Here is a 23,627-nt window from a genome sequence, read left to right on the forward strand (position 1 = left end):
GATAGCAGTATAATTTTTAATATGACCTGCCTTATACCCTTCTTGTGATAAAAAAAGAAAACCATTTGAAAAACACTAAATGGTTATTTTGTGGCCCAAATGGTTAATCTATGCCTGCCATCAGCACGCATCATTTCCATTTGAACCAATTAGCCACTAAACACCATCTTGCATTGAGAGTGCCATTCAGAGAATGATGAAATTGTAGGCTGGAGTCAGTGAGGAGAAAGGAAGAGTGAGTGAGAGAAGAGACTGAAGGAGAACTAGAACATTTCCAAATGAATCATTCACATGACGTCCAATGTGCAGCTGATACTGTAAATTACACTCCAGTAATGACTGACATCATCATAAACCTGCTTGCTAGAGGCTTCTGAGGCCAGAGCGATGTTATCAACACAATGGAGACAACCCTCATTAGCCATAATGGTATGGTGTGAGGTCTAACTGATACAAAGTCATTAGTCGTAATGGTATATCTACTGATGAACATGCAGGGGAACGGCCAGTGGACTTTCCACGCTCTAGGGACAATTCACCTTATATTTGACGGCTGAGGGAGCATTACCTTTCATTACATATTGCTTAAATTGTTTCTTGACTGAAGCTAAACCACAGACTTTGCCCATGATTTATGGCCTAGTTCAAACCAAGCATTCACAGCGATTATGATTCCATGAATAGGACCTTAGTTGCAAGATCAATTCAAGCTGAAAACAATTTGAACAGAGAAAAGTGAAATATCAACCTGAATCCAGCATCTATGAATTGAGCAATCAAGCACGGGTGTCAGTCTCCTTGTGGATTGCAATTCTTTCTTCAGCAACAGTAAACAACTCAAACGACAGCATAGTTAGTCAAATAAATGGCAGTCAGTCAAAGCGCTTCATATCACAGCCTGTCTTTGGCCAGATTGTACTTCAGAGACGAAACACTTCACTCATTATTCTGGGTTGGCAGGTTTTATCAGGGGTCTGTAACTTCTAGGAAAGAGACCGACTTTTGAAGATATTTGCAAAGCTCATTCCTGCTATTAACTGGAGGTTCATCTCCACATGATGCATTTCCTCATAGCTGTTCTTTGCATGTACCTGATCAAAACCCGGACTTTCATAACATCCAGTAAAATCTTTTGATCTACCATGTGAAATATATATAGTTCAAGCAGATGTACCAATATATTAGCCTCACAGAGGGAAAAGCTTTTGAGCATTTCAAATGAGCTTGAGTGAGGCTGTGAGTGTGTGCAATAGATGGCTCAAATAAGCAGTCCTTTGTGTGTATCTGAGCCTGTAGTCAACGCAACATAGCCATTTACAACCCGGAAAAGCTGTAATTTACTCTGCACTGCTATTTCAGCCATTTAATGAGTACTATCACCAGTGACAAAGGTAAACTTTACTAGACAGAGGACGAAACTAGAATGTCCCAGTGAGAAGACATGATAAAGAGATGGGAGAGATTGAGATAGAAACTTTTTTTTTTGTCTCACCTCCTCCACTGAATCTACAAATGGAATGGTTATACTTTATCATGCAGTCTAAAGAGAATGTGATGACATGAAAGTACTGTGGGCCACAAAATAAAACATGTTTTTCTTTATCTTTACTGGTTAATTATTGTAGTCAATGAGTCAGTTCTTCTAAAGGATTAGTTCACTCCTGAATTAAACTTCCTGAGAATTACTTACCCCCATGTCATCCAAGATGTTTGTCTTTCTTTCTTTAGTCGAAAAGAAATTAAGGTTTTGAGGAAAACATTCCAGTATTTTTTCAATTTAGTGGACTTCAATGGGAAACAATGGGTTGAAGGCCCAAATTACGGTTTCAATGCAGCTTCAAAGGGCTCTACAAAAAATTATACACACAATTAAACAAAAATGCCTGTCTTGAATTACCTCAACTTCACGCATTACATAGTCATGTTGGAAAGGTCACATGTGACGACAGGTGGAAATACCGATCCAGTGTTTACAAAGCGCACGTGTAAAAATGTGCTTTAGACCTTGGGGTTCAAAAGTTACTAGCTGAAACATGAGGGCAAATTTGGCCTGTTGGTGGCGTTACAGAGTTTGAGTTATAGACTCAAAATTTGGTGTGGTTAATGATGAGACTGTCGTCTATACGTGTGCCAAATTTCATTGCTTTCTTGCAAATGATTCTATAAGATGCATAAGATTCATAACAATATGTTAAAGAATTTGAAAAATACAGTATTTTACTACAAAATTTTAAATGGTCCACACTCAGAATGGCTGACATAAAATTTGGTAATGTTTGATTTGGTATGCTACCCTGAAAGTAATGAGATCACTCTTTTGGTCAAACTGAAAAAAATATAAACAATATTGTAAATGGTTTATATAGTTTTATAGTTTTGACAGTAGTTGGCACTGTGCCAAAACTACTTAAGTGCCCTCACATATTGCTTGGTATAACTTTTTACAAAGCGAACGTGTAAAGACAGCCAAAAGCCCTTTACAAAAAAAGGTAAAACAATGATGTTGGGCAAGTTGTAGTGCTTATGTAATGCGTGAAGTCATAGACGCACATTGCAGAGCTAATGCAAGATGAGCATTTGTGGTTAAAAAGCATATAATTTTTTTTTTTTTTTTTTTAGAAAATGGCCAATCGTTTCACTAGACAAAACCCTTATTCTTCAGCTGAGATCATGTAGAGTCTTTTGAAGCTGCATTGAAACTGCAGTTTGGACCTTCGATCCCAAATAAAGTCCACTATATGGTGAAAAATCATGGTGTCACAGATCAGGCAGGAACACACGAACAACGACGTAATAAAAAGACGTATATTTAATAAATCCAATGGGAAACAGGCAGACACAGGAACACGAAGTGGTAACATTAAAGACCGACAGAATGCAGGGGAAACACACACATTAAATAGACAGACTGATTACACATCCAGGTGACAACAATAAGAGAGAAACCAAAAACACTCTGAACTGCGGGGAGAATGGGAGAAACCAACATGAACGTCCGGGGGTGTGACATTACCTCCCCCTCCCAGAAGGCGTGTCCTCGCGCCGACAAACGGGAAACAGCAAACAGTCTTAGGAGGGGGTTTCGGCGGAGGACGGACTCCCGGGAGGAGGGCAAAAGATGGAGTCCAGAATTGGTGACGGAACAGTCCATGGAGGTGATGACGGAGGGAGGAGCCAAGGAGGTGACAGGAGGGGGCTTGAGCAGGAGGAGCCAGGTGGGACCCAGGCCGCAGCCAAGATGTAATCCCACGGTGGAGCCGATGGAGGGAGGAGCCATGGTGGAGGAGAGGCTGACGACTCCAAGGGTCCGACCGACGGAGGCGGAGCAGGTGGTGGGAGAGCCCGATGCGGAGACGGAAAGCCGAAGATCTCGGGTGACACCGCGGATCCGGAGGGCCAAGGTGGAACCCAAGGCTCTGGCGACCAAGGCGGAGATGGAGATCCGGAGGTCCGCGGCCGAGCCGGAGCGACAGAGGGCCGAGGCTGTGCCCGCGGGAGGGAGGAGGTCCAACGAGCCGGTGGGATGGAGCGACGAGGCACAGCCAGAGGAGTATAGTCCAGAGGCGAAGGTGGGGCGACGACTGACCAGGGCGGAGCCGGAGGGACGATGGAGCCCGGTGGAGCTGGTGGACCGACGGGCGACGGCGGAGACGAGGGAGCAGAGAGCCAGGGTGGAGCCGCAGGGTCGGAGGGCCGAGGCGGAGTCCAGGACTCTGAGGCTGGAAGCGATGGTGAGGGATCCTCCAGCCATGACACCGATGGATATTGGCAGACCCGCGGCGAACCCACCGCACAGATGGTGGGCTGAGGGTGAGCAAGGTGACAGACAGCAGACAACGGGGATTCAGGAAGGCTGGGCGGAACCAGCAGAGATTCAGGACTAGACAGAAGAGGGAGGGTGGGTGGGAAGTCCAGGCAGATAGGTATTTCCATGACACAGTCAATTACATCCCCAAAATCTTGTTCCAGCTCACCCTCAGTGATGGTGCAGTGGGCGGGGCTCTCTACCGCCCCTTCTTGCTCGACGCAGCACTCCACTGTCGCAGATGTAGTGGCCGGCTCTCGCACCTGGTCGGATGATATGACCCCATCGGCGCTCCACACTGCTCTGCTGTCGCTCCAGGCTCAGGCTTCCCGTCTACGATGGGCTCATAATCCGCGGGTCGGGGTGGCTGGCTGGGCTCTGGGTCTGGAGTGACACTGGCGAGATTCTCCTTGGAACAGGCGGGAAAAGAGGATCGGTTTCTCGCCAGTGTCCACTCCACAAACGAGGCAAAATCGGCTCGAGGGCCGTCCTCGGACAACGGCACTCTGCATGACACGTTTAGACTCGCGTCATAGATTGCGCAGAGCGCAAGGAGGATGAATTCTGGACGTAGTAGGGGATCCATAAAAGACACACAACGGAAACAAAAAGACTGGGAAAAATGAACGGCAAACAAAACGGAGGTGTAGTGCCTGGAGCCCATCAGACATGAAATAACTAGTTATATTCCTTAAATGACTTCTCCCCCATGATTAACACCTATGTGCTATGAGCCAGACCTCTGGTCACTATCCAGCTCATCCCCCCACCATCAAGATAAGACTCCTACAGGAATGCAGGGAAAGATAGACTTTCCTTATTCAGACATGCAGTCCCACATACAGTTATATAGAAATGTACACATATCAATGTGTTACCTTTTCTTATATTGTTGTTTCTGTTATGTATGTCGGCCTCAAACATTAATCCGCAATAGGTGAATTATTGTGCATGCTAAGACTCACGTTTAGAATCACTCAGTCAACCGAGAAGATTCATAGATCATGTTTGGTGTCTATGAGCAGCATTTATTATTCCCTAAATGTTAATGTTTGTGGCATCTTAATAACTCCTTGCTTTATATGTATTATTGAACTTTTGAAAGTTTTGTGGCCAAACAACCAATCAGCTTCCACATGCGAAACACCATTTTGAGAGACAAAGACTTTCAATCTTCCCTCCAAAACTCAGATCAACCGGATTGGACAAGGTCCAACTGTGGGCGTGAACGACCTACAGGTTTATAAACCTTCCCTCATCTCTCTCTCACTCTCTTGCCTTCTGGACACAAAGACACGTCACCCGCACCTCCCCCCAGATCCATGGGGGGGGGGGGGGGGGCGGCTCACCTAGCAATGGAGATGATGAGGCCTGCAATACTCTCAAGGAACTGGAAAGGACTTTCTGAACTGAACACATACGGAACCAATGCACAACAACAACAAGCTTGCAAGTATCCGTCCTTTCTACAAACGTAGATAGCTGCGTTTAAGGCGTTTTATAAAAGAAACGATTTCAGGTTGTTCAGAACCGTTTCATTCCTGTCCCTTTGCAAACTCACTTTCTGTCTCTCTCTCTCTTACTCTCTCTCTCTCTCTCTCTCTCTCTCTTACTCTCTCTCTCTCACGCGTTCTCTGTCTATTTGTGTTTTATGTACGTTTGTCTATGTGCGATCGTTTGTAAGTAGAATAGTTTAATAAACAACCATATATTCACATATAATGATTCTCTGTGCTGAATGCTTACATTACAAAGTCACTTAAACTGTTTCGATCTCATATTGCTACCTTAAGCCCTATTCTGTTCAATTGTTTTAACTCCGTTCTGGTTAGTAAAAATGCGTTGCCGTGACGACGGGCCAACGTCAGAGTAATGGGTATCACTGAACAATTTGCTGGACAAAGAAACCAGTCGATATCATTATTACTGTTACTGATCAGAAACTGGAAATTGCGTATATTTAATGACGATTATTATACACGATTTCCTGTGAGTTAAACTACTTTCCCTGACTGAAATGTATGTTTTAAATAACTCATTTCATCCTATTCATTGGTCATAAGACCTGGTGGAGTTTTGCAGTGTATATGTGATGAGAGAAACAGTCTCATGCATATACACACATATATTGATCATCTTAAATTCTTTGAGCTAACCAAAATTCTCTACATAATTGGCGTTAGAATGCGGGGCAGTTTTAAACTATGTGATGTGAGCAGCTCAGGAATAATTTGTGTGTCTGCATGCTTGTTTATTCAAACTCGGCTCGCGACTCGCGTCTCTTTTGTTAGTGTGTGTGTGTTAGAACGGTGTGGACCAGCCCACCTTTAACACCTTCACAGATGTTTGAGCCTCTCGCACAGAGAAACTCAACCACTGTTGAAGATGTAACTTAACTGCAGATTATATATTGACCCTATAAAACGAAGAAATCTTTTATAGCGCGTCCTAAAGCCACCCTAAATTGAGCGAAGAAACCCTCTTTTTAGCGTGAAGAAGTTGATTGAGCGAGTTTCCTCTTTCACCTTACAAGGCCTTTATATCTTTATATTTATATTTTGAGTGTAAAAAGATTAGCCATTGATGTGCACTCCAATGCTAATCAGCTATCTTGCTCCTTTGGGTTAAAACCTCAGCTTAGCTAACTGATTAGGTTGACCCCGTTTGCTCATCGAATAGATTTAATATAGTAAACAACTTCGCGTTATTACTGTACAAATCTTGATCGAGTGTTATTTATTTGTTTTGTGCAAAGCACACACAAGTCTTGTGTCAGCAGGCTGACTCAAGATCAAGGTGCACGCATCGTAACTAAGCAACCTTTTAATAGTATAACCATCCTATTAAGTTAAAGTTTGCAAACACATGTACCTGTGTTCAGTAAAACGGACACAAGAAATATACACCCGCGATAACGCGTCGCCATGGTAACTGCGCTTAGATGCGCGTTTAAATCCACACAAGGTGGAATCTGAAATCCCGCATAAAAGGTATTTCCTTTAAAAGATAGAAGTCTGTCTAAAACCTCTTCCAATACCTATGCCTGATTTCATATTTTTTTGTTTTCTTTGAGCAACAACGCTTATGGATAGTCCCAGTCAGTCTCTCCCTTCTCTTTTCCTTTTTTTTTTACATTATTAATTATTGTTATTTAAACCATAATGATAATTAACATAATGTATGTTTTCTTTTTTTTGTGTGTGATTTAATTTTAATTATTTCACCGCCTTAGATTCAACTCTCCCTTTAGCAATTATAATTGTATTTGCTCATTTTAAATTTTTGATTAAACAGTCTTGATTTAAATTTAAACTTTGACCAAATCGATCAAGTTGCACTCTCACTACCCCGGGTAATTCGGCCCATCCCAGGGGGGCCTTTCTCTCTTTTGCTCTCTCAGCTCTGCCATTTCCCAGGTGTGACGACTCCATAGCGCCCCCACCCGGTGGGCCCCGTCACTGACCCCAGGGCTGGCAGTCAGCTCACTTTCTCTCTTTTGCTTTAACCCTTTATACCTCTCTTTCTGATGGATTTTGTTTTTATTTTTCTCCCTATTAGAGACTGAACCTGTCTGAACATCAGTGAAATCTTTTGGTAACTACACCGATGAACTGAATAGCTCCAAAGTTAATCGCTCATCATTAAGTTTACTCATAGTTTCCTGTGTTTACCCACACAAACTATCTGACCCCTTCTTTACAGCTAGGATAATAAGCGTTTAGTTTGCGTCACCATCTGATGACATCAGTTAAGTGCGCAACACATAGCAACATTTTAGCTCATTAGTTCTGTACGGACTTGCATTGGCTCGTTGTGCTTTGTCTCTCCCTCTCTATTTGTGTCAACATGTCACCATCCAGTCTCGCCATCCAGTCCAGACAAGGCAAAGATGCCATCCTGCCCCGGGTCTAGTGACTACAGCCCCTGAGCGGAGAACAGCCGGACGACCACGCACACAGGCGAATGGATCACGATCCAGTCAAGAGCTACGGCTGCAGAGAACCAATCAACTCATCTACAGCCCGGACCATCAGTGACCACGCCCTCAACAAGATCGTCTGACTAAAGCCGCAGCGGAGAAAGCTTCACCCACGACGGAACCAGGACAGCGCGCAGAACCGCCTAGACCATCTGGATGTTCAGAGATAGCGGATGAAGAGGACAAGGACCTACACGAGGAGAGAGGAGAAAAGCTTCAAGACACGCCTGCAACACCCCCACAGACTGAGCGCAGAGAGCAGTACAGGAGAACACTCCTAAACAGCGGAAGCTCTCTTTACAATGGACCCAGGCAGACAGCAGCACTCATGCCACGGCCAAAGCCTTTTAAGGCCTCCCGCAAGCAGCCTACGCCGAAGTTCAAGTAACGACTCCGCAAAGAAACACAAAGTGAGCTGAACCCAGCACACCTTAAAGAACTCAAATGCTTGCAGATAACAATATGAACAAACAGGAGAGCTCAACACAAAATCTCTCCCGGGCCTAACAGCCCACCGTTCACACCTCACACGCCAGCAAGCTGGCCGGGAATCTGACAGCTGTCACCACAAAACGCTGTCTTCCTGAACACTGCAGTAGGCTACAACACAAGCCTGTCTGCAAAACATTGACTTTTAAGCAAGAACATTGCCCAGTGTGACCACGAGACAGATCTGCTTAGCTCCACCTCCAGCTAACAGGACCCCAGCCATTTGTACCAGCAGTCAAAACTGTCAAAACTGAATACAGCAGCTAAGAACACGACTGCTACGACCAGCATCTGAGCCTACGTGAGACAACGCGACAGGCACCAAGGGAAGATGGCATCAACGCCAGAAAATCTTTCCCCTCAGATATCCACATCACACTGTGAGTCACCACCCAAATGCTACAGCCTTCTTCCGTACAGCGATCGCTCGATTCAGCGGACTCTACAGACCGCCGGAAAACAGCCAAGCACCAGAAGGCAATAAAGATTAGCAAAGTGATTGTCCAGCTGCCCCATGCCAAGGGGGGACGTCTGACTGACCAAGGTGAACAAACATACAGTGGTGTATGGGAGCTGAACACGCAGCGACATCACTGTGTGGGAGTGATCTGAGATCAGTGCAGGCCAACACCGAGGACACCTGTGCTCTGAACTTAACCTGGAATAGACAATGCAAAACCTGCTACTTCCTGTTTCTCACAGCCCTACGATACTCCCTCAACTGCGAGAAAGCCTTGCTAGATAAGATTACTCCCAGATGTTTACACTCTGGCGAACGAACTACCTGCATTCACCAAAAGGGGTCACTGTTCGGCTCAAAACACAGTGTGGCTAAAACCCTAACGCTGCACACACATTCAATGGAATACGTGAAGCAGTGCCCACTCTAGAAGCCACACCCCCTTTCTGAAAAGTAATCTTTTGCAGTGTACATACCATTCAGGTATTTCAAAGACTTTAAACAATTCCGTCATGAAGAGCCTAAGGGAAAATGGCCACTCAGAAGTGGTGCCAAAGCTGCTCTCCACATATGACGATGTTGCAGAACTAATGTCATGTACATGGTCCCACTGCAACACCTTAAGCCGGGCCACCCGACACCACAGCACGAGTGAAAGTTACCTGGATCAACCCTCCTGTCGCAGCAACTCACAAGAACTCCCTCTTAAAATTGCTAACCTGCATAGACTCAAAGTAGACTAAGCTCAGTTTCAAACAACAACACTCAGTTTGAAACAGCCGAGCATCAACACCTGTTCCAGACAAGCATTGCCATCACAATAGGAACATTTACATGCTATTCGTGGAAAAACAGTGAAAGGCCCAGAAAAAAAAAACTGAGGGATTTTGTGGCTCCCTAAGGTTTTCAACAACAAAAACCCACCCACCCAACCCAAGCATCGCTTCTAAGCCACAACAAACCCCTCACGCTGCTACGCCGCCTGCATCACACCCACGCACACTGGCTCCACCTACAAAATAGCTCTGCTAAAGCAGCCTCCACTGCTCCCAAGCAATGCTGACACTTAACCTTGCACTGTCCGACCACACTAAGGCACTAAGCCGAAAACAACTCAGTGATGTCACACACATGCCGCATCTAGATGACACATCCTCACATTTGTTCCTGATAACCAAACACCACCACAGCTCCCAGCTTTCCAGGAACAAAGGGGGGTCATTGCTGATGTATGCCCAAGATGCACCGTGCAGAATACACCAGAGTACCAAAGCCACTACCAACGCAAAAGTGGCGCACTGCCAAGCATGCAGTGACAGAGGACATCAGAATATGCTAAGTTTGATGCCAGCTCGAAACCAGCGGATTTCAAATGACACAGCCTCTCTACGATGCAAAGCAGTCAGTCGACGAGAAACATCTGTGAACGTTTACCACCAGATGGCACCAGAAACGACACCCGTGTCAACTAAGAGACCACCCGTGTCACCACCTACATTGCTCACCAGTACTTCAGTGAAACATGCCTGAGTGCGACACCTGCATCCAAAGAGCGCAGGAAGCCAAAAGCATGCCGCAGCCAGCGAGATTCACAATAGGAACTGTGAACCATCGTGTCTCGGACATCCAGCCCTGCCACTCACCAGGACCAACTGGAGACTCAGCAGAGTACAGAGAACGGCATCCTTCAGCCTAAAGCAGCCAACGGCCTGCAATGACAGAGAAAGGAACAGCAGGACTGCGACAAATGGACAACTCACATCCAGCCTGGACAACCAGGAGCTGAGCAGCATCATCTTCTCCTTGGCCCACACCCTCAAGGGCCTCAGACAGGAGGTAAATGAACTGAACCTGCAAGTCTCCGAGTACCAAAATTAACCGACACCCACAAGGACAGCTGAACACGCCTGCTTTTCCAGAACAGAGTTTCTGATGCTAACAAGGAGCTCCTTGAATGAAACTCCACTGAGAAGTACTGAAAGATAAACTTCTGACTCCTTGCCCAACGCAACACCGCATTAGACTTCCTAAAAGGAAAAAGCATCCCATAAGACCAGCCGACACCTCAGGAGCAGCCAGACAATGTTGAATGGAGCAACGGGCCCACAGGCCCAACAGCAAAACCCCTACCAACACCACTCAGACCCGCTCAAGTCAGTGTCGACAACCCCAGCATCAGACGCCTGATGACATTTGAGCAAAACAGCGGGATAACAGACACCTGCTGCCCTCCTGCACCCTAACCGGGTCCGTCGGAAACTTTCTTTACACTACAAAATCTTTACGACAATTCTCTGCGAACCCTGGAACTACCTGCCCTCTTCACAAGTGAGAGTCCAACCAGCGATTCCAGACTGCAGGGACCACAGATACTAGATAACAACCACCTGACACAGACCAACCTGGGTCAGGATGACAAGTGACAGTGCCTCGACACCTGTTGCACAAAGCTCGTGGACCCATACCTTGCCACTGTCTACATTATCACACCTGATAACGTCGACCACGGCACCACAGCCACTCCATGAAGCACCAACCTCCAGAGAGCCACCTCCCTCTTCCAGCCATGAGTGCCGGGTGCATGCCTGATTGTTCCGCACCTTTGACGTCGCTCGCTGTTGTCTGTTGGACGGACAACAACGTTCGAAAGAGGGGATATGTAGTGCCTGGAGCCCATCAGACATGAAATAACTAGTTATATTCCTTAAATGACTTCTCCCCCATGATTAACACCTATGTGCTATGAGCCAGACCTCTGGTCACTATCCAGCTCATCCCCCCACCATCAAGATAAGACTCCTACAGGAATGCAGGGAAAGATAGACTTTCCTTATTCAGACATGCAGTCCCACATACAGTTATATAGAAATGTACACGTATCAATGTGTTACCTTTTCTTATATTGTTGTTTCTGTTATGTATGTCGGCCTCAAACATTAATCCGCAATAGGTGAATTATTGTGCATGCTAAGACTCACGTTTAGAATCACTCAGTCAACCGAGAAGATTCATAGATCATGTTTGGTGTCTATGAGCAGCATTTATTATTCCCTAAATGTTAATGTTTGTGGCATCTTAATAACTCCTTGCTTTATATGTATTATTGAACTTTTGAAAGTTTTGTGGCCAAACAACCAATCAGCTTCCACATGCGAAACACCATTTTGAGAGACAAAGACTTTCAATCTTCCCTCCAAAACTCAGATCAACCGGATTGGACAAGGTCCAACTGTGGGCGTGAACGACCTACAGGTTTATAAACCTTCCCTCATCTCTCTCTCACTCTCTCGCCTTCTGGACACAAAGACACGTCACCTGCACCTCCCCCCAGATCCATGGGGGGGGGGGGGGTTGGGGGGCTCACCTAGCAATGGAGATGATGAGGCCTGCAATACTCTCAAGGAACTGGAAAGGACTTTCTGAACTGAACACATACGGAACCAATGCACAACAACAACAAGCTTGCAAGTATCCGTCCTTTCTACAAACGTAGATAGCTGCGTTTAAGGCGTTTTATAAAAGAAACGATTTCAGGTTGTTCAGAACCGTTTCATTCCTGTCCCTTTGCAAACTCACTTTCTGTCTCTCTCTCTTTTACTCTCTCTCTCTCTCTCTCTCTCTCTCTCTTACTCTCTCTCTCTCACGCGTTCTCTGTCTATTTGTGTTTTATGTACGTTTGTCTATGTGCGATCGTTTGTAAGTAGAATAGTTTAATAAACAACCATATATTCACATATAATGATTCTCTGTGCTGAATGCTTACATTACAAAGTCACTTAAACTGTTTCGATCTCATATTGCTACCTTAAGCCCTATTCTGTTCAATTGTTTTAACTCCGTTCTGGTTAGTAAAAATGCGTTGCCGTGACGACGGGCCAACGTCAGAGTAATGGGTATCACTGAACAATTTGCTGGACAAAGAAACCAGTCGATATCATTATTACTGTTACTGATCAGAAACTGGAAATTGCGTATATTTAATGACGATTCTTATACACGATTTCCTGTGAGTTAAACTACTTTCCCTGACTGAAATGTATGTTTTAAATAACTCATTTCATCCTATTCATTGGTCATAAGACCTGGTGGAGTTTTGCAGTGTATATGTGATGAGAGAAACAGTCTCATGCATATACACACATATATTGATCATCTTAAATTCTTTGAGCTAACCAAAATTCTCTACAGAGGTGAACACGCCAAAAAAATAAACTGTATCGGTCGGTCTTTCTGTCACAGATCAGGCAGGAACACACGAACAATGACGTAATAAAAAGACGTACATTTAATAAATCCAATGGGAAACAGGCAGACACAGGAACACAGAGTGGTAACTATAAAGACCGACAGAATGCAGGGGAAAACACACACATTAAATAGACAGACTGATTACACATCCAGGTGACAACAATAAGGGAGAAACCAAAAACACTCTGAACTGTGGGGAGAATGGGAGAAACCAACATGAAAGTCCGGGGGTGTGACACATGGAATGTTTTCCTCAAAAACCTTAATTTCTTTTTGACTGAAGAAAGAAAGACACAAACATCTTGGATGGCATGTGGTAAGTACATTATCAGGAAATTTTAATTTAGGAGTGAACCTTCAATGAATCCCACAAAAAGACTTTAAAGGATTATTTTCAACTCCTTTACTCTGAAAAAACTGATTGAATTCATCAAAGCGGATGCTGAATTATTCTGAATTGAAATGAAGTAAAAATTCAAGAACTTCATGAAAATTAATTAGTAAAAAATATTAAATTAAATTAAAACCTTAAATGTCGAAATTAAAACTTTAAAAATGTCATCAAAATAATATTTTTGTATACAGCTTTGTATATAAAAATAATTCAGAGGAAAAACTACATGGTTTGATTATCTTCAGCAGTCCATATGAATGTCTACCATCTTCAAATGCCTCTTAATTAGTTTTTTATTGCTTATCATTTTTCCAAGCCATCACTCCCATTTATAAGAATCCTCTCATCATAACCGTCTAGTGCTATTCACTGATACAACCTCGGACCCTTCGGTATCCAACAGCAATCAAGACTGACGTCAGAACAAATTTAAAATGCATAAGCAGAATATTAGATGCAGAATGCACAGCCCTCTCCAGCTCCTTAGGACCAGACAATCAATGCAGGTCTAACAAAACCTGTTATGATCACACAGGTCTTAGAAGGGAACTTCTAAGGGAGACTTCATCACCCTTGAATTCAGAGAGGCCACACAATCCATATCTCACTTTGATTTTTTTAAAGCAATCTTAAGAACTCTGATTATTTTCACTCAAGCTGTGACAGTGGTTGCAACAACATTACATTGTGTTTTCATTCCTCCTTGAAAACCTTGATGCCAATTCCACAATCCCTTGGTTTAATAAAAGTATTCAGAAGTACAAGGGAGACAAACAAAGCCTTCACTGCGCATTTGATCAATAACTCTCTGAGTACCCAATGGGCAATGCTGCATCTTTACTACTGAATGCTCAGTAATTTTTCAACCGCCGCTCCATCAAGTCTTTATTTAGTTAATCAGAATAGTGTAAATAGCCAGTGCAAAATGCTTAATAATGCATGTTAGAAGTATTAAATAATGATGAAAATGTGTGACTACAAATACCATGGCTTCTTTAATTCCATTATTTATGCTTTTAGAACATTTTGTCAGTAAAATATAAATAAAAGTATTTAAATGTGGCTTTGGTGTTCATGGTTTTTGAAGTTGTTTCCCTTTTGTCTGTGGAGATGACTTATATTTTAGACATAGGCACATTCCTGTTCACTTCTCTGGAATAATGTATTTGACTGCCAGGCAGTGAATGGTCTGATCTCAAGAGTAAAAAAGTCAGCTTTCTTATCAAAGTGAATCATTTTAAGGTTTTCACTGCTGAATAGTTGCAAGCATTTCGAAGAGAAAAAGGATTGAGAAAACAATTATTTCAGAGTAAAACTATTCTGTGGAGCATAAAGTAAAACTGCTGACTTACTCGACAGTTTCCGAGTTCCTCTGCAGTGAGAATAATGGTACCGCAATTCTTCCCCGGGATGCCACTGAAAAAAAAAAAAACATAACAGTTATGAGTTACTGGAAACAGTAGGGCAGGAAAACTGTAAAATATTTTCACATAACACTTGATTCCCATGTAATTACAGTTATAATAGCACATGGCTACATACAACAGCAGAAGAATATCAGAATAGTAATATCAGATCTGTTTTAAAAGCCAAGAAGATATACTGGGGAGCTGCAGATCATAGTCATGTTGTGTGGATATTTCAGTTCAGATCATTGTTTTGCCCCGAATGCATCCTGCACACAGTCAACAAACAGCTACCATCAAGTGTTAAAATAAACCTCTGCCTCAGGATGTGTTTTAGATGTTGTAATCCTTAAATCTTTGGCTGATTCACACCAGTTTATTTCTATCAGTCACACAAGATCATAAATGTAAATGTCAGCTAGTGCACAATCAAGTCGAGGGTTTTATGCTGACCCCTCTATGTGCAAAGAAAACGCATCCTCTCATGTGTCTTCAGGGATACTGGCAACTAAAGATGAACAAATAAACAATGCATTAAAGTGCTAAGGTGCAAAAATGCCTCCAATTTCCTTCATGTTGTGTAGAACTTTAAAAACAATGTGAAATTGTTGTAAATTATGGCGATATCGATTGAATTTTAAGGTAATCAGTTAAACTACCTACAGGTAGATGTTTAAAGAAAAACTTTTATACATCAATCCACATACACTGCCGCTCAGTTAGATTTTGAATGCTTTTTAAAGGAGACTTTTCTGTTCATCAAGGCTGTGTTAATTTGATTAAAAATACAGAAAAAAACTGTAATATTGTGAAATGTTAATGCAATTTAAAATAGTGGTTTTCTATTTTAATATACTTTAAAATATAATTTATTCCTGTGATGCAAAGCTACATTTTCAGCATCATTACTCCAGTATTCAGTGTCACATGATCCTTCAAAAATCATTCTAATATGCTGAATTATTATCAGTGTTGGAAACAGTTTTGCTGCTTAATATATATATTTTTTGGAATCTGTAATACTTTTTTCTGGATTCTTTTATAAATAAAACATAAAAAGAAGAGCATTCAATTAAAAAAGAAAACTTTTGTAACAAACACCTCGTTAAAAGTTTGGGGTCAGTAATTTTTTTCCTTCTTTCTCTCTTTGAAAGAAATTAATACTTTTATTTATCAAGGATATGTTAAATTGATAAAAAAAAGTGATAGTAAAGACTTATATTGTTAGAAAAAATTTCAGTTTTGAATAAATGTTTTTTTTTTTTACTTTTTATTCATCAAAGAATCCCGAAATACATATCACAGGTTCCAAAAAACACATTAAGCAGCACAACTGTTTCAAACATTTATAAAAAAAAGTTATGAATAAGTATATTAGAATGATTTCATCATGTGACACTGAAGACTGGAATGGCTGATGAAAATTCAGCTTTGCTTCACAGAAATAAATAATATTTTAAAGTACATTAAAATAAAAAATAAAAACATTTTGAATTGCAATAATATTTCATAATGTTACAAAATAAATCAAATAAATAGAACTTTAATGAGCATAATGTACTTTTTTTTAAAAACATTATAAATATTACTGATTCCAAACTTTTGAGGGGAAGTGTATGTGATGGACATTATGATAATCTATGGTATAGACATCTTGTTTAGTCGAATATGGAGGTCCACTATATGGAGAAAAATCCTGGAATGTTTTGCTCAAAAACCATAATTTCCTTCCGACTGAAGAAAGAAAGACATTAACACCATGGAATGACCAGGAAATGTTTATCCTGGAAGTGAACTAACCCTTTAATATGTGCCTAATAAATACTATTAAACAGCCAACACGCCAGTAATATGCATGCTAATAAGCAACCTGTTAATACTGAGAATTGGTCCATAAAATAAAGTGTTACCATTATATATATAGTATTATTATTTATATTTAAATAGCTCTGAGTTCAAAGAGCTAGTTGAAAATATATTCATAATCTAAAGTTGAGACAATTAAAGGCAGGCCAGTTCCACTTGAGTCACTGAAAGGATGTAAAATGAGCTCTTGGCCTCAGGACAAGTGGGAGAACAATTTACCCTCTGCCTAGGAGACACTTGCGTAAAAAATTACGCTTTGTGAATAATTCAGATAGACAATGGATTTCAGGCCAGTTTCCCCATTAACCTTTTGAAGGTGTGGGATCACCATAGTTGTTTTGAACTGCCTCAGTCTCATCTCCACAATGTAGGTTAGAAAGGTCAGTGTTTGCTGCAGCTCATGCTTTTCCCTCAGGTATTAGAGAGGACTTGTTAGATGAAACCTATTGTGTTAGAAACTACTTCTGATGCAGAGAAGAAAAAAACTTTGGTGTGTTCTTCAGCGACTTTTCTGTAGCGTCTGAACAAATTACTCATGAATCAGTGACAGAGTGGCAAGATGTTGAGCCAAACAAATTCTTTGATCCAATTCTTGAACATGAACTAAGTAAACAGGGTGAACTGATGGAGCTCAACTCATTTTCTAGGGCCATACCCTGCCTGATTAATACTCTCACAGACAGGTTTCCAAAATGCCAGATGAAAGCTAACAACTGACAGCGATATTAAAACATGTTGCACTGTAATTGCAAATACATGAGCAAACTGACAACTGTTACACAAGTGGAGCCGTCTCCATATTCATTCACAGGTTGTTGTACATACATTCGTTCATGGCGACAGGAGAATAAAAATGATGAAACTCTTTGAAATGTGGTAGAGTTTTCTATTGCAAACCCCACTGGTGTGGCCATTTGTTTATTTGGAAAGTGGCTTTCACCACTGTGTTAGCTGTGCTCTGCAGAGGAGCAAAATCAATGGCGCTCACGCCTCTTCCTGCTGCATTCCCAATTGATTAGTGTCTGATCAAACATCTAACCCCTTGGTGCCTTCAGCTGACATTGAAAGCAGCATGCTGTTATTCTTATTAATGCAAACTCACCAGAGTTTAATTTTCTTTTCATCTAGCTTAAATTGAAAAAGCTATAAAAAAAAATAAAAAATTAACTGCATACGGTAGTGCCATTGAAACAATATCATGACCTGGAACCAAGCCAAATAATATAAACTGGTTAAGGTTCACATTGGCAGAAAATGAAGATTTCTCAGCCATTAAATGCAGGGTGCAATGTAAGAATACAGACACTGTCAGTTCAGATTAAATTTTCTCATGTGAGGAGAGTTTTAATAAGGCTTCTTGATATACAAAATAATAATAATAATTTAATTAAATATATATATATATATATATATATATATATATATATATATATATAAAATGACAAATACATATATAAATATAAATATAAATATATACATTTAAATATTTTCAAAATATATACTGTATGTGTGTGTCTTTATATATACATAAAAAATATACACAATGCACACACACATATATTATATACACAAAAACGTTTATTTTGGATGTGATAATTACAATACGATAATTATATTAAATAAGGCTGCATTCATTTGATACAGTAAACCTTGATATTGTGAAATATTATTACAATTTAAAACTCTTTTCTAATTTGTTATATCTTAAAATGTAATTTTTTCCTGTGATGGCAAGGCTAAATATTTAGCAGCCATTACTTCAGGCTTCAGTGTCACATAATAATTCAGAAATTATTAATATATGCTGATTTGCTGCTCAATAAACATTTCATATCTGTAATTAAAACAGCTGTGCTGCTTACTGTTTTTGTGAAAAGCATGATACATTTAAGATTATCTGATGAATAAAAAGTATTTATTTTATTCTAAATATTTTCGGATTTTTTAAAGTTTTTTTTTTCATATTTAATCAATTTAATGTACACTTTCTGAAAAAGAAAAAGTCAAATTTCCTTCAAAAAATGTTATATACATTTAAATAGCAAGTTATGATTGTCTTAGCTGTCAAATAGACTAATGAAAAGTAAACTTTTTGACATTTAAACAATACAATCAAATAAGAAAAAACAAACCTTTTTTTATTCTTATTCATATTTTGGCTAGGTACTTTGGTATGCAAAAATTTAGTATACATTAGACACAAACTGATTTGACTATTGGCAGATTCTGTTGGCATTTACAGCATTGCACCTGTCAAAGGAAAGCTCGATAGTGTTGACATAAGCAATAACAATGATCTAGAGTGCACACCAGCATGAGGAAGGAGATCAAGGCATCTTTCAGCACATAGCCGAGAGCTTGATATCAACTTTCTAACCTTTAACTGGACCCATTGGAGATTCAGAGGATCAATGATACTGTCCCAAATCCGCCATTCAAAGCCAAATGACTTATAAGTCAACATCACACAACACGACCTGTTCGCTATGATCAAACAGTCCTTTAACAAAGTATGCGCACCAAGTCCTGTCCTTAAGGAACAGCGGGAATATTTTTACATACTGATCACAGATGAAAGAAAGTTGGCCGAGGGAGAGGAGTTAGTCGGTATTATGCCGAATATTTTCAGACTTTGTTACAGCCTTTTCCTCATCAAGGCATCTGTAGCTGCTCAGCATCTCATTCCACACGGACAGGCCTGATTTGATCAATTCATGTGAGAAGAGGAGGTGATTTATGGAGCTACTCGTCAGCCTAACAAATTGCTTGCTACTCGCGGCTTGTGAGGTAGTTCTACATCCTATATCAGAAGCTATTCATCAAAGTGTTGACAAAGAGTCCAGGGTTTACAATAAAGGGAAATTTCTCTTCATATTCGTCCTCTAATGAGTCACCGAACATTGTATACTGTACCAAAGAATAAAATAAACTGCATTGCAATTGAACACGGTGTTCCACGATGTCTTAAACCTGCCAAAAACCCTCTGGGTAATCGAAAATGCCACATGACTGACTAAGACACATAACAGTATTTAACGTTAGCCAGCATTGTCATTCGACACAGCAGGTAGCGAGGTTTGCAAAGATGTTAGCACATTTCATCATTAGGATGAAGAATTATGTTGGTATTTAAGAAGACAACAGGTTGACAGGTAAGAGAGGGGGGAAAAATGGAGCAAATTCAGAAAAGGGAGAGAAACAATCAGGGCCGTCATACTATGGTGCCATGAACACTGTCCCGTGCCCTAGGATGAGTGGCCAACGAATGTCTTCAATGGCAGGGGTTTGCAAAACTTGGGTCAAGGGACGAACATGGGTTCTGAAAAAGGGTTGAAATACAGTGGTGGCCAAGATTATTAGAAAACTGGTATTTTCACCAACTAAAAATGGTTTTAAGTCAGTTATTTCTATCTTTTGCTGTAGTGTGCTAGTAGGAAATATCAGTTTTCATTTCCAAACATTCATTTTGCCATTAACTATAATAATCCAGTGAGATTTTTGTTTGCACAAAGAATTCTGAAAACAGCAAGTGCTCCACACAGAGATCTGATCTCATCATCATCTGGTCTGTCTGAAATGACATGAAGAAACAGAACAAACTGAGACAGACTAAATCCAGAAGAACTGTTGCAACGTCTCCAAGATGCTTCAAGAGACCTACCTGCAAAGCTATAGTACTGTTAAAAGTTTTAGCCACAAACTGCTGTAAAAAAGAGGATGCTGTCAAAAATAATATCATAAATAGATGTCTTTAGCTTTGCAGGTATGTCTCTTGAAGCATCTTGGATACGTTGCCACAGTTCTTCTGGATTTCGTTTGTCTCAGTTTGTTGTTTCTTTATGTCATTCCAGACAGACTGAATAATGATGAGATCAGATCTCTGTGTGGAGCACTAGCTGTTGTCAGACTCTTTGCGCAAACAAAAATCTCACTGGATTATTACAATTAATGGCAAAATGAATGTTTTGATATGTAATATTTCCTACTGACACACTACAGCAAAACAGAAATAACTGGCTTAAAACCATTTTTAGCTGGTGAAAGTACTAGTGTTCTAGTAGTTTTGGCCACTGTACACAGGGTGACATTTGTGAAAAAAGCAAAGGGGGAATGCCTTTGAAAACTTTAACACTTTATTTTATTATGCATAATTACATGCAAGTAACCTTAAACCAAACCCAAATCCTAAACCTAACCATAAAGTAAGTACTAAGTACTTTAAGTACTTAAGTAAGTACTAAGTAAGCGAGCAAAGAACACAGTATCAACTCTCAATCAGTTAAACCACATCGCAAAATTATTCACTGTTTCAAAGTGCTCCAATCGGATCGTGAATCATTTGATTCAGAACAGACTTCAAAGCATGTTTCACAAATCATTTGATCCACACCCTGACTGTATGTAATATAATGTGTATTGAACATATGAAAGAAAGTGGAATGAGAGAAAACAAAGGGCTAGTTCACTAAAAAATGAAAATTCTGTCATTAATCACTCACCCCCATTGTTGCTCCAAACCTGCAAGACCTTAGTTCATCTATAGAACACAAATTAAGATATTTTTGATGAAACTCGAAAGGTTTCTGACCCTGCAAAGACCACATTCAAGGCTCAGAGAGGTAGTAAGGACATTGTTAAAATAGTCCATGTGACATCAGTGAACAACGAGTGTCGAAGACTGAAATGGAGGAGAAGAAATTGTTGCATAAAGTCATTATGTTTGTTTTCTTTTCTCGCAGCTTTATACATTTATGGTTGAACCACTGATGTCACTATTTTAACAATGTCCTTACTATCTTTCTGGGCCTTGAATGTGTCAGTTGCATTGCTGTCTATGCAGGGTCAGAAAGCTCTCGGATTTCATCAAAAATATCTTAATTTGTGTTCTAAAGATGAATGAAGGTCAGGTTTGGAATGACATGAGTAATTAATGACAGAATTTTCGTTTTTGGGTGAACTATCCCTTTAAATATTTCATGTGTCTCTGAGTATGTGAGCGTGTATGTAACTAGAGCACCTGAAATAAACAGCCCTGTTTCAGAGCGATAAGCTGTGCATTCACAGACCATTGGGCTGTTAGGAACATTTACATTCATCTGTCTAACAAAGAGATTAAGCGAATAAGTTTATTCAGACTCATTTCATGTGAAACTAAGACAAACAGAGCGGAGGGTGAAATATGACGGATCGCTGATTCACTACGGCGGGCGAGTCGCAGTCAAGCTGCATTACATAAAGCTCCAGAACTCCACAAGGGGTTAGAATGAGATTATAACTTAAATCCAATTGCTTTTCATACTTAGACAGACATCCGTAATCCTTAAATACACCCGGATTTGAATTAAGATTGGTGCACCACTTGTGGATTTTTAGCGTCGATATTTCAACGGCCTAAACACAGCAACAGAGAATAACAAGAGAAACACCTGCAAAATGGCTACAACCAGCAAACTGAAGCTCTTCATATGATTTGCACATGGCTGTATAATCCATAATTAATATGAAACCTTCCAGCTAACCGACCATTTCGTCATCATAATGAAGACTCATTTTCAGCATCCAAAGCTACTTAAGACACATCGCAGTTGAACAAGCCTTAAATGAACTATTATTGTTTATTGTGCTAGAATGCATGCATGTCTGCAATTAAATGGAATTCATAAAACAAATCTTGTATGTGGCAATCGATTCAACGCAACGACGGAGCACAGGGTCTAACTTCACTAAACGTAAGCCATTCATCTCGCAGAAGAGAAGAGGATGTTTACAATTGTGCTTACTCTGAGTTTCGGGCTATCCTTGAATGAGATATTCTTCAGTCAGTCATTTATGCATTTTCTTTCTGCCATTGCTACCTGACCGTGCGTAGTGATTGATAACATTCATATCTATAATTCTGTTTGCGTCAGTCCTTATGGCCATAGGTCTATAGTGGAGTCTGTTTAACAATATGGCACTGTTAGCATGTCAGAAAAGTCAAAAAAGAAAAGTCAGCCCTTCTAGAGGTCACTGAGATGGCAGTGTGCTTTTGTGCCCTCATGAGACATTTATCTTGCCCTTGCGTTGACCACTAAGTGAACAAATCAGCTACTGTCAAAATGACAACAGGGAGAACGTCCATGAAGTAAAATTTGCTTCCAGAGCTGGAGGTATTTTACATGGCCTATCTGCGGTTTAAAAACTCAGCCAAGCACTCAATGTATACATTATTCTAACAATTCCCTTTCATAAATGACCCTAGCCCAGAGTGCTGCTCTAGATGGAATGGAAAATGCATTTCCTGTCCTGAGCTCTCTGAATGTGACAGAATGGCTTAAAATTTCATTTTGTGATGGGGACCTATAAAAAAAACGACTGAAAAGCCCCATCCTTCAGCGTGAATGTTTGTGTATTTGCATAATATGGAGAGGATAAGACCATCATGGGTTCCTGTGCTGCATGTGCGAACTCCAATTTAATTCATCCAAGGTGATGGATTAACACAAGTTTTCATATTCAATATGACTATAAGATGGGACGTGTATTTGAGTATTCTCCCATATGCGATTCCCTCCGTTAGCGCAAACTATAGAGCAAGGCAATAGCAACGCCAAGGTCATGGGTCTGACTCCCAGTGAAAGCAAGAACCGAGAAAATGTGCATCTTGAAATAAATGTCTGTCGCCTTGGATAAAAGCGCCTATCAAATGCATAAATGCGAGTTAAAATTTCTACTACTCCTTTACAATTTGGCTGACCTGCTGTTGGACTGTGACTCTAACATATTGTGTTATGATTTGTGATTTTAAAAGCAATAAATTAAAAGTATACAGTTGAAGTCAAATTTTTCATAGACCTTGCAGAATCTTTTTATGTAGTACTGGCCTGAATAAGATTTCAAATAAAAGATGTTGACTTGTAGCCCACAAGATGATAGTGATAGTGATAGTTGTTTATGAGTTTCTTGTTTTTCCTGAACAGTTCTTCAGAAAAATACTTCAG

At 40.6% G+C, this 23,627-nt stretch overlaps 1 protein-coding gene across 1 annotated transcript in view; it reads right to left on the minus strand.

Moving 5' to 3' along the window:
- cpne5a (copine Va) overlaps positions 1-23,627 on the minus strand; it is a 120,429-nt gene that overhangs the window by 39,925 nt on the left and 56,877 nt on the right. Inside the window, exons 8-9 of the mRNA XM_073819832.1 lie at positions 14,728-14,791; positions 1,266-1,272 (exon numbers count right to left, since the gene is read on the minus strand). Of these exons, the coding sequence (XP_073675933.1) occupies positions 1,266-1,272; positions 14,728-14,791 (71 nt within the window). The remainder of the gene's footprint in view (positions 1-1,265; positions 1,273-14,727; positions 14,792-23,627) is intronic.

Source organism: Garra rufa, chromosome 15 (assembly GCF_049309525.1).
Source record: "Garra rufa chromosome 15, GarRuf1.0, whole genome shotgun sequence".
NCBI classification, from domain to species: domain Eukaryota; kingdom Metazoa; phylum Chordata; class Actinopteri; order Cypriniformes; family Cyprinidae; genus Garra; species Garra rufa.